A 12,875-nucleotide genomic window follows, 5' to 3' on the forward strand; every position below is an offset into this window, starting at 1 on the left:
CAGTCGGACCCAGGGGGTACTACAGGATATTTTGGAGGAGGGAGGCCTGGTGGACGCCTGGCGCCACTTTCACCCTCTGGCCAAGGAAGGCACACATTTTACGACACATGCGGCTACCTGGGCTAGAATAGATTACATTCTCCTTACAAGGGGGTTGGCGCCGAAGCTAAGCGCAGCAACACAGCCTGCTAGAACGCTCTCAGATCACTGTCCAGTGAGAATAACACTTCACCCACCAGGATATGACAAACCCAGGCCTTGTTGGCAATTGCAACCCACAGCACTGCTAGACACAGTGTTTCACCATGAGTTATGGGAAGAGATACAAGACTTTTTTCAAAGAAACAAGGGCTCGGTGGATAGTGTGGAAACGATCTGGGAGGCCTTTAAGGTTACAATAAGGGTGTTTTGTATCTCCAAAAGTTGCGGAGTGCTCCGGGATATACAAGGGACGTTAAAGACCCTGGAGAAAAACCTTAAGGCATTGGAGCACCGAGTGGAATTGGGCGAAACGGGAAAGGTGCAGGCCGACTTTCGGGCACTCCTGTCAGATTAGGAGGAAACCGCACTGCGTGAGTCAAAATTCCGGGGGGCGTTACTGGGTGGCTCGCAGGTATGGTGAGCGTGAGAGACCGGGGAGGGCTCTGGCTGAGGTGATCAGGCAACCCCGCTTCTCTAATTACATCTTGGAGATTCGGGGCCCAGCGGCGAAGAGACACAGGGACACTGCACACATACTAGATACGTTTACCACACATTACACCAACCTTTACACCACACAATGCTGTGGCTCGCTGGATCTTGAAGATTTTCTGGGAGATGTTGCTTTGGGCTGCCTCTCCGATACACATCGCGGGTTTCTTTGCTTACCGTTCGAGCTAGACGAAGTACGAGAGGCAATTATGAAAACGAAATCGGGTAAGGCGCCGGGCCTAGATGGCATCCCTATTGAATTCTATAAAACATACATAGACATAATGGCTCCAGTACTCAAGGAAGTGTACGAAGAATCGCTGGAGGTTGGAGAGCTTCCTCGATCAATGCGTGAAGCACTTATAATCTCGCTCCTGAAGCCGGGCAAACCTAGCGACTCTTGTGACTCATATAGGCCGGTATCCCTTATTAACTGCGACATGAACATTTTGGCAAAAGTCATTGCCAACAGGGTGTCGCTGCTACTACATAGGCTTATCTTCCCCGATCAGTCGAAGTTTGTGCCGGGGCGCGACACCTCTCATAACCTACGTACTTTCTTCTCCCTGTTACAAAACGTTGCTCCGGAGCTACCACTGGCCGCAGTGTTCCTAGATGCTACGAAAGCATTCGACTCCGTGGAATGGGACTATCTGTTCGGGATACTGGGACGGATGGGTTTCCCCCCTCTCTTTATATCTTGGATTCGGCTATTGTATCACAAACCCACTGTGAAGGTGTTAATTAATGGGCATCTCTCTGAAGCCTTCCCCATAACCCGGGGTGCGCGCCAGGGGTGCCCGCTTTCCCCCCTGCTGTTTGCCATAGCATTGGAGCCATTAGCCTCCAGGCTGCGCCAGCACCATGGGGAAAAAGCATTCCAATGTATCCAGCGTCAAATACAGGTATCCCTGTATGCAGATGACATTACATTGTATGTGAGGGACCCTCAGCAGAATATCAATCCGTTGCTCCGTGAATTTATCACTTTTGGTAGACTATCCGGGGTACATATTAATTGGGGGAAATCGCAGGTATTCCCGCTGACGGCGGCAGCCACTAAGTTTGAATTAGATTACCCGCTTGCTTGGTGTGATACTGATCTTCGGTACCTCGGGATACAGCTCTCTAGGGATCGTGACGAGTTGATTCGCCTTAACTATGGTACCGCGGTGCAACGTCTCTCTGATGCTGTCACCCGATGGATCTCGTTGCCTCTTTCGTTTGCTGGACGGGTGTCCTTAATAAAAATGGTGGTGCTTCTGCAATTTCTGTATTTGTTCTTGAATATACCTTACCACCCTGGGCGATATTGTTTTAAGGCTCTCCGGTCGGAACTCATTAGGCTGCTCTGGGGTGGCAAACAGCCCAGGCTCAAATGGTCCATACTAACGCAGCCTTATGCTTGGGGAGGATTCGAAATTCCAGATTTCGAAATATATTATCTTAGTGCGCAAGCACATTATGCATATTACTGGATTCGTCCCCCTCCGTACATGCCACAGGTGGCTGCGGAACACTGGTTGGCAGACCCTATCCCATTGGACGGAATGATACAGGCCCCAAGGCGTACCCGGGACATCCCTCCCACCACTGTAACATGCACAGTGGACGCGTGGCATAATATAGTCAGACTCTGTGGTTCCCCATTCCTGTACTCCCCGAAGCTTCCGCTCTCCTATCACCCCTGTATGCCGCTGTTGCAGGAACGGGTCTTTCATCAAATGTGCGCACGGGTACAGATTGTCACCTGGGGTGATCTCTTTCTGGACGGTAGGTTTTGCTCGCTTGCACAAATATTTGGGGAGGTCTCTCCCTCGGCCCTAGATACATTTCTATATATCCGGTTGCGGCAGGACCTTCGTTCTGTCCTTCCAGAGTTTCCGCAGTAGCCCAGGATCTTTGCACCATTGCACCAGATGCTGGGGTCTGCTGATGGCAGACACCTAGGGCCCGATTCACAGAACAAACTTAAGACAAAATCCTAAACTTAGTACCATTTTGGTATTCACAGAATGCACTTACTACTTCTGGTATTCACAGAATGAACTTACTACTTTTGCGGTTCACAGAATAAACTTACTACTTTTGCTATTCACAGAATGGATTTACGACTACTAACTTTACGTCCGCACTCGGGCCGGAAATTCTGGCCCGGAGGCGGGGCTTCCGGGTCGGAGGTGGGGCTTCCGGGCCGGAGGCGGAGCTTCCGGCCCTGAGGTGGGGATTCCGGCCAGTGGCGGAGATTTAGCCATGGCCAAAATCTCCACCTCTGGGCCGGAAGCTTCGCCTCTGGCCTGGAAGCTCCGCCTCCGGGCCAGAATTTCCGGCTCGAGTGCGGACGTAAAGTTAGTAGTCGTAAATCCATTCTGTGAATAGCAAAAGTAGTAAGTTTATTCTGTGAATACCAGAAGTAGTAAGTGCATTCTGTGAATAGCAAAATGGTACTAAGTTTAGGATTTTGTCTTAAGTTTGTTCTGTGAATCGGGCCCCTAGTATCCCGACTTTATCGTAATATACGCACACACTATTCGGGACCCCACTGCACGGCGAGGAACCAATGGAGTGAGGAGCTGGGAAGGGAAGTGACTGAAGAGCAATGGAAATATTGCTGCCTCCAAACTGCAAGGGTTTCTGCTAGTAGCAGATTGCGAGTCATTCATTACAAGTTCTTACAGCGCCTTTATTACAAGCCTGCTAAAAATTTCCGATTCGCACTGGCGGATAATGATAGGTGTGAGAGATGTCACCGTCCAGGAGCAGGTTTTTTACACTTAGCATGGGAATGCCCGAGAATACAGGATTTCTGGACACAGGTTTTCCAGGCTCTCGGGACGATGGTAAATGCACCAGTGGAGAGGGACCCCGTATTGGCACTACTAGGCTATACTGCACACCTCCCTCAGGCGCATCGCAAATTCACTGGTATGGTTTTGCTCTTGGCCAGGCACAGGGTGGCTTGTAGGTGGGGTAGGGGGAGGGCTCCTAAATACAAAGATTGGATTGATGACCTGACCTATTGCCAGGGACAGTTGGCCATATATGCCGAGACCCTTCAGTCAATGTCTAGGCCAAAGGATATTTGGGGACCCATTCAGAATTACCTTTTAACGACTGCCGCAGGGGTGGCAGACTCCCCCGCTTTGGAGCAGGACACGGGGGACTAAAGGAGAGACTTTCTTCCTCTGGGACTCTTGTCGATACACAAACTGTTCAATACGGAAGGTGCTTAGAGTCTGTTCCCTTGCGGTGCAGACTCTTCTCGGTGGAGGTCCTTGCCACCCCCGGTGTTTGCCTTTGGCACCGGTACATAACAAGAGGGGGGTCGGAGCTGTCCCTCAGAGATGCGAAGATAGAGTGAGTCGTCTACATGATGTGAGCTTTCTTTGCGCTGTACAATAATATCAAGTTACCACAATGAAGGAGGCCCATGGGACAGGTTGGGATATGTATTATCTATAGAACTGGATGTGTGCGGAGCTCTCTTACGGAAATATGTGGCCAGATGGTGTTGTGCTCTGTGTTTACTTCCTTGATGTCTTCGCCTCTTGATTTACTCATGCTGTGTCGTGGAATGGCTGTAATGTGCAAAAACGTTAAATAAAGTTTAAAAACAAAAAAACATATCAAGGGAACACTGTCTGTGTATGAATAGGGATGTGGACACACACACATGCACATACAACACACACCATGGGCCCAGGCCATGTCACTGGACAACACACTAACTTGAGGGGACCCAACTCCTGTGGGAGCCCAGCTGTGCCAAACATATTCACCGCAAGTCCCACTCATGTCTGCAGAACACTTGGTCAGTCAGCCATCAGTTACCGCACAATGAAGGCTCTGAACAGCCTGAGTATGTGAGTCTCCCCTAAGTCAGCTGCAGATACCCCAAACATATGTCTAGCAAGTTGCACAGAGGACCCAGTTTCTCCTATTACAATGATGCCCACACCTGTAGGGCCAGTAGTGATGAGCACGAAGTATGTGGAAGTGACAATTTGGACAATGGGAAGCACATCATATGTGCAGGGGTGCAAGCCACAGATGTGACCATGGCAATTAAATGCTCACAGAGAGATGTACACAAATGGTTGATCCAGACACACCCAGGTAGCTGCAAAGGATGACATGGATACCCACCAAAATAGGATACATCTCTCATGGACCACAGGGAGTACCTCACATCAACACATCATTATGCAACATTGCAAACCAAGCATTACAGGTGCAACGGCATCTAAAACAACCTCAACATGATGTACAGCTAAGTCAAGTTCACAGGGACAAAGTAAAAAGCTTTATTCAGCATATGAACAGTGAAACGTCTGTTCCAAAAAAAGGCCAATGGCCAGTCCATGTCCAAAGGGCAAGGAGTGAACTAGAGTCACAAATTCAGTATATGAAATTCAAAACGTCTGTGCAACCAAAAGGCCAATGGCCAGTCCATGTCAAATTACCAAGGAGTGAACGAGAGTGACAACTGTCACACCTTGCTTGCCTGCACTGCTACCGACCGGGGTCATCCCCTCGGAGGGGCATACATGGGAGCGGGCCAGGCACCGCAGGGACAGGATCAGGGTGCAGCAGAAGGAGGCAGTGAAGAGTTGGGGGATGCAGGCGAGACACTTGCAACTGCAGTGGAGATGACTGAAGTGGTGGGTGCTGTCACAACTGTGGGGCACAAGTCAGATGGGGTGGGTGCCGGCACAACTCCAGTGGGTAGGTCAGATGGAGTGGATTGGCTCACCACTGCAGTGCCCAAGTCAGACGGTGTGGGCGTGGACTCCAAAGCAGTGCCTACATCCATGGGAGCGGAATGAGGGACAGGTGAGGTCCGCAGGGCAGGGGGGGTGACACAGTCCCCACATCAGTAGCAGCAACTGTCTGACCAGGTGTGGAGGATCAAGTGCTAGGGGGGATGGCCTTAGCATTTTGGGGATGGTGTATCTGTGTGTGGGGGAACCCGGGGCAGGGAGTGGCGGGGGAACCTCTGGAGTGGTAGCCTGGGGGATGGAGGACGGAGACTTTGCCTTGGAGCTGCGTGCTGGTGGGGGGTCTTGCTCCTCTTGCGCTGGGGGGACTTGTGGGTGGGCGTCTCGGTCTGAGTGCGCCTGGAGGAGGGTGTCCAGGTGTGAGGGGCACTCCCTTCTGTGTGTGGGGACGTCCTCTTCCCCTTGTAATCATGATCTGCTGGGTCAGTGGGCAAGAGGCCAAGGTCACAGAGGAAGAGCTTCTGGGGGGATGGGGTTGCAGGTGAGGCAAGGGAAGGGGGCTGGGAGGGAGAGGTCTCGGAGGACTGTGGAGTGGTTGTGGATGACTGTGTGTGTGTCAGCAAACCAGCCCCTGTGAGTGTGGAATCAGTCCCCTGCGCTTGCTTGTGTGCACATCTAGCCCTTGGTTTGGGGGTTTCTGTGCTTTGGACAGGTAGTGTGCTAGGAATTGTGGGTGCTGCAGGGGTAGGAGGGGTGTGGGACTGTTGGAGGAGGGACACTGCTGCCGTCAGGGAGGAAGCCACGGACTGGTTGGTCCTCTGTAGGGCAGACATGCCCGAGGAAATGCCCTCCAAGAATGACACCAGTTGTGTCAACAGACCTGTGTGTGCATGGAGGACCTTCAGCATCGACGTCTGCCCCACATGCATCTGTCTAAGTAAGTCCACAGACTCCTCACTCAGGGCAGCAGGGGACACAGGGGAAGGGGGTACGGTGCCTGGCACAAAGGAGACATGCTCACGAACACGGGAGCCCACAGGGACCTCTGGGATGGGAGCCGATGGGAGGGGGGGGTGGTGGTGGTGGTGGTGGTGGCGGTGGCGGAGACAGCCTCCACTGGGGAGTCATCCTCAGAGCTGCTGTGGCCTTCAGCTGGGGGGGATGGTGCTGACGACTCCTCTGTGTGGCTGAAATCGCCCTCCGTGCCACTGGGTCCACCTGACACCTCTCCTTCTGTCCCTGTAAGGATCTGTGGCTCCTCCTGTTCCGTGGAGCTGTCCCCTCCTGTGGCCGTGGATGTATCTGGATAGCAATAGGAAGTAACAGAACAAAATCAGTCACCTGCACCGACTGCACACACCACAGAGAGTACATCACATCACAGGGCAAGCCCTGGCATCATCAGCTGAACACAGCTCAAAGTGCCAACACTGTTTAGAATAAGACAATTGTCATTTCCAACATCAACCATGGCACACATATCCCTCCTTGACTTGCACACATATGTCTGTTGCATGTTGGATGCTAATACCCCAATGTGCCAACATGCTCTACCCACACATGCAAGTGAACATGTAGGAGTATGTCACTAGACCCACAGCACATCTCTTGCGACTGACTCAGCACAGGTGTCCGGATGAAGGGATGGGCTGAGACTCATTTCACATGCTTGGGATGCATGCCAGCAACACACACTATGATGTACTCATGTCCTGATGGGCAAGGCCACAATGGGGTGCATGGTGCACACTTGAACACAACGTAGGCTCACTCATAGCAAGTTCAATGCCATGGCACTGGGATGCCCTGTAAGTCAGTCAACACAGTCTCCTGTCAGGGGCAGGGCATTAAGACAACAACAATATGCACTGACTCACAATCCTAGCTCAGGGGCAAATCTGACTCTGCAGATGACCGGCGCACTTGCCCATCCCATGCAAACAACATATCCAGGAACCAGAAGACCCCACATCTTGAAAATCAGACATATGAGTCTCAGCAAACACGAATCCATGTACATTAACACATCACAGTCTGCCATGCATATAACCCAGCTGCATGAGGGACAGAGTTGCATACACCATTGTGCGCTGTCAGATGCTCACACACCTCTATGTCACACAGGTCTTGTCTCCCACAGTCACATTGCAGATGTCATGCTGACCCTCAGTATCATGGACACCCCAGTTGTGCGTAGCAACAAGCCACACCCTAATGACACAGAGGCACACACCTGAGGGCACATGTCACGAAGCACAACCTGCAATTTCACACACAGGAGTGGGATTACAGAGCGTTTCTGAATGCTCTTGAGGAGGCAGGACTGGGCAGGACTAAGTGAAACAGTGTTTTGCCCCGGACAGTAGTCAGGTGGCTAAGCAATTGTGGCATACTTGCCATACCTACTCCTGATGCCCAAAAAGTGGAGTACCCTGCTGCATGGTTTTGTGTTGAATACCCTAGAAACATGTTGCGAGTCAGACCAGCAATTGGTACACATCTCAAGGGCACACACAGTTCACATGTCAGATCTCAGGCATTGTGTATACAATTGACCCACCCATGACACACACAACAGAGTCACGGGAACTGATGCTGACTGGTACCTGATACATAGCTGACTGCAGGGACACAGTGCCATAGTGACACAATCCAAAGACTGTAGGGGCCACACCTGTGGAACAGATGAGGAGGGTGCATCACACAGATGGGGGACCTGATTTGGGGACTACAAGACCTACGTAATGTGGAAGTGTGACCCGGACAAAAGACTGCTATTTGCATGTCAGACATAGTACACAGATCAGGCATGGACTTACCCCCTTCCTGCTGCTGCCTGGCCTTCAGCTGCCTATCCAGTTCCGGGAAGACCACCGCCAGTATCCGGAGCATGTGGGGAGTCAGGGTCCGGTGTCCGCCCCTCCTGCGTGGAGGTGACAGTTTCAGCTGGACTCTAGCTATCATCCGGGTCCAGCCCCGAAGGTCCTGCCACCTCTTCTGGAATTTGCGGATGCGGTGCTTATAGACCCCCACAGAACGAACAGCCCAGGCGATGGTCAGCCATATCTCCTGCTTCTGGTGGGCATCAACCTGTGAGGAGGACAAAGTGAAAAGTACATTAACACACATGCCCCATATTTGTGCAGCACACAATTAGATATACATGTCATCATCACAAAGGGAAAATAATTACACAGGTAGTGCAACCCTGGGGAATGAAAATTCACATGCATGTCTGACATGTTAACAATGCATGGATAGTTTAAGCTGGCAAAAATGCACTTTAGCAGCAGGAAAAATATTCAGTACATGTCCCTACACACTTTGGGGGATGAAAGTAGTCAGTGATAATGCTTGCCACTGCTGTACACACTGCTAGTACTGCTAGTCAGACAACATGCTTAATTAGGAAGGCAGTGGACAGCACACTCACCTGCTCCCCTCGTGTCCCATAGAGCTTTCTGTACTCTGGAAGGAGCCCGTCCAGCAGGGCTTTGTTCTCCTCCTCAGTGAAGGCTGGGGCCCTCTCCAGTGTACGGGCCATAGCAGGAGCCAGAGGATGCATAGACAGCAGCAGTGGTAGCAGGGATGTGGTCCAGTAGCATGTAGTGCAGGCAAGTGAGCTCCCTGGGGTCCAGCCAGCCTTATATCTGTGCTGCAGAGGCAGACTCTGTGCCATGTGTCCAAAGTGATAGGCCCAACACGGTTGCATTCTATGAATCTGGCCAATCCAATTATAAGTACGACTCGTACACGCCTTCCGCATCGTTCAAATCTTCACCTTCATGGAACACTTGAAATTGCAACATTGTTGTAGGCATCCAACTGAATTTTCAGTGCACAACTCGTACAAGTTTTGAATCCGCATCCGTCTCCATGACAGTCCTGAGCCAATGGGTGCGCTCGGCTCGTTCAACTGATTGTACAACGCGTATTTTGAATGTACACATGCACCCGTCTCCATACGATTCAATGGCCAAGGCGTACGCACGGCTCGGACATGACCCGTGCAATGCGTAAGCATTGTCACCCGCGTTGGACCGCATTGCATTCAATGACAAGGTGCACGCACGGCTCGGACATGACCCGTGCAATGCGTACGCATTGTCACCCGCATCGGACCTCATTGCATTCAATGACAAGGTGTACGCACGGCTCGGACATGACCCGTGCAATGCGTACGCATTGTCACCCGCGTCGGATCTCATTGCATTCAATGACAAAGCGTACGCACGGCTCGGACATGACCCATGCAATGTGTACGCATTGTCACCCGCGTCGGACCGCATTGCATTCGATGACAAGGCGTACGCACGGCTCGGACATGACCCGGGCAATGCGTACGCATTGTCACCCGCGTCGGACCTCATTGCATTCAATGACAAGGCGTACGCATGGCTCGGACATAACCCGTACAATGCATACGCATTGTCACCCGCGTCGGACCGCATTGCATTCAATGACAAGGCATACGCACGGCTCGGACATGACCCGTGCAATGCGTACGCATTGTCACCCGCGTCGGACCTCATTAGTGTGACTATTAGACGGATGCAACACACATATACTGGCCATGGCCACTTGCACACACCTGCCACACTATAGCATTGGCCACACAGTGTCCCATGGCATGTGAGGCTACATTCCCTGAGTGTTTGAGGGGGCCACAGCTGTTTTTTTGTCTGGCACTTTGTGCAGCCACTCCCAGGCTGTTATCTTGTACATGGGGGGAGAGTCCTTTGTGTGTTGTGCACATTAGCACTGTGATGTGCAATTGTACAGTAATTGGCATGAGTGAAGGCCACAGTGTCAGGTTGGATATGTTTGGGGCATGTCACATACACCCTGAGTCCTGGGGGTGATGGCATGTACGTCACAGTGAGACCTGTAGCCCCAATACTGATGTGCACCCACAGTCTGTGTGCATGTTGTGTCTCAGATGTGTCTGATCCCTTGTTACCAATGGGTGACAGTCTCCACATCCATGTGGTATATGCATCAACCTTGATGGGGTGTGTGTCTAAGAGACATACATGTAGGGCCGGCATGGACAACAGTGGCCACTACCTGTGGGACTTACGCTTGCCTTGTGGTGTGTACGTTCTACGCCATGTCCATTGCTGTATTGATGTGGCAATACAGGGAGCCTGGGTTTCTGCATGGCAAAGATCTGTGATGCCTGGGAGACATGAGTCCTCATTAGTCACTGGGGTGGTTTTTTTTAACGTTGCAGCAGCACATAGGTTGGGTGACATGGCCAGATGATTAGCCCATGACACTACATGGGACTCACGTGGACCTGTGGAATTGAGATGTGAGGTGGTGGTCTTGTAGGTGACATATGTGTCCATGACCAACAGCACACACCTCAGTACATTGTGTAATGTCATGAACTAGCATGTGAGAGTGATCGTGGTCATGGCCACATGGGGGGATGTACTGACAATCTTCCTTTGTGCATCTCTGTACTGCAGGGCACCAGCTGTGCATCGTCCGTTCCCAGACCTTGCAACCATGCAGGAACGCGACAGCATCAGACGGTACCGCTTCACCAGGCCACTGATTGAGGAGTTGGCGGAGCAGTTGGCGCCACATCTGCTACCTGGCCGGACATACCCTACAGCACTGACCCCAGAGGTGAAGGTGATGGCAGCCCTGCACTTCTTTGCTACTGGTACCTTCCAGTACACTGTGGCTACTGCTGGTGGTATGTCGCAAACGATGTTTAGTCGGGTGCTACGCGATGTCTTGGAGGGGATGTTGCAATTCCTCGACCTGTATATCAAGTTCCCGAGCCAAGATGAACTTCCTGAAATTAAGGATGCCTTTTATACACTGGGGAGGATGCCAAACGTCATTGGATCCATTGACGGGACACATGTTGCCCTGATACCACCACAGGTACATGAGCAGGCATACCGTAACAGGAAGCACTACCATTCGATCAATGCTCTGGTGGTCTGTCTTGCTGACATGTTGATCACACATGTGTGTGCACGGTTCCCTGGTTCGGCGCATGATGCCCACATAATGAGGAGTAGTCACATTGCAACACTGATGTCACAGATGCCAGCTCAGCGTGCCTGGCTTGTCGGTCTGTACTGACTGTTTCTCATTGTGTGTGTTTGTCATTGTTGTATTCCACACTCCTACCAAACTCATCTACTTGTTTATTTTTGTATGTGTAGGTGACTCCGGATACCCCAACATGCCGTGGTTGCTGACATCCCTCAGGAACCCTGTGACACCAGCCGAGATGCGCTACAATGAGGCACATGGTCGGAGCAGGAGGGTGATTAAGCGGACATTCGGCCTCCTGAAAAGCCGCTTTCGCTGCCTGGACAAGACCGGAGGGGCCCTCCCATATGAGCCTGCAAAGGTGTGCTAAATAATATTGGTCTGCTGCATGCTACACAACATGGTGGTGCGGAAGGAGGTGCCTCTCATCCTGGATGAGGATAACGACGACCAACGTCTGTCACCTGTGGAGGATCCCGGCCTGGGCCAGGATGCCAGTGATGATGAAGATGATGGTGACGTCCGCTCCCAGCTCATCAACAACTTCTTCACCTGAAAGTGAGTTTCCAGGGTTGTTATGTGAATGTATGGAGGTAGCCAGGAATGTGTTGAGCCAGCTCTGTTGCTGTCTGAGTGTGTCTGTGTGCCACTTGACTGGATGCGTGCTGTGATGTGTCCATTCAGGTGGTGTGTACTCCACAATAGGGTAGTACTGCTAACTAGTGTTTGTGTAGGTGTTTTGCAACATGTTTTGTGCATGTGTATTGCATTTCTCTCCTGTTCGTCTGTGTATCTTGTCTGTCCTTCCCAGGGTCCTTTGCCTGTTGTGCGGTCAATACTGACCCCCAACACCCAGAAGCCAACACCAGTGTGGAAGTTGAGAATTTCCATCAACTGATGTACCACACATCCCTCTAAAATACTGTGAGTGTGTGTCCACTGTTAAGTAGAATTACCGTGCAACTATTGTGGAATAAACGTGTTGCTGGTGTGTAATGATCCTGTGCTACGCTTTGTTATGTGCGTTGTTTGTCTTCCCACATCTGAGTGATATCTGCTTACCTCACCTGTGGACTTGATACCACTGACTGTGCTTGGTGTTGTGTCTGTGCATGCCAATGTGTTTCAGGTCAACATCATTGTGTGTGATGAGTCACATGGCCATGGTGAGTATGTTTTGTGTTGCCATAGTGGTGTGTCTCCCTCACATGTGTCACATCCCCATGACTGACCTTACGTTGGTCACATTGTTGCAGTATTTGGCATGCACTGTGTTGTGTAGCAGATCGACTTCGCCCTGAACATGACAAGTTTGAATCACAACAGAGGCAAGTATGGTGTACTAGTGAGTTTATTTACAAACATGTGTGAGTGAGGTGCACAGGCTGTTGGATGCTGTACAGTGGTTTGGGAATCCAAAGTTCACATTTGAGTTGGAAGTGCTGG

General features: G+C 51.3%; 1 protein-coding gene across 3 annotated transcripts in view; it reads right to left on the reverse strand.

The window, feature by feature from the left end:
• The window catches only part of LOC146808758 (cornifelin homolog), a 120,901-nt gene that overhangs the window by 80,580 nt on the left and 27,446 nt on the right, over nucleotides 1-12,875 (reverse strand). Inside the window, exon 2 of one of the 3 annotated variants that reach the window (XM_085615572.1) lies at nucleotides 8,231-8,501. The exons of the other annotated variants lie outside the window; for them this stretch is intronic. Coding sequence (XP_085471698.1) covers nucleotides 8,231-8,375 — 145 coding nt within the window. The 5' untranslated portion in view covers nucleotides 8,376-8,501. The remainder of the gene's footprint in view (nucleotides 1-8,230; nucleotides 8,502-12,875) is intronic. 3 annotated transcript variants of the gene reach the window in all.

Source organism: Triturus cristatus, chromosome 7 (genome assembly GCF_964204655.1).
Source record: "Triturus cristatus chromosome 7, aTriCri1.1, whole genome shotgun sequence".
NCBI lineage: Eukaryota > Metazoa > Chordata > Amphibia > Caudata > Salamandridae > Triturus > Triturus cristatus.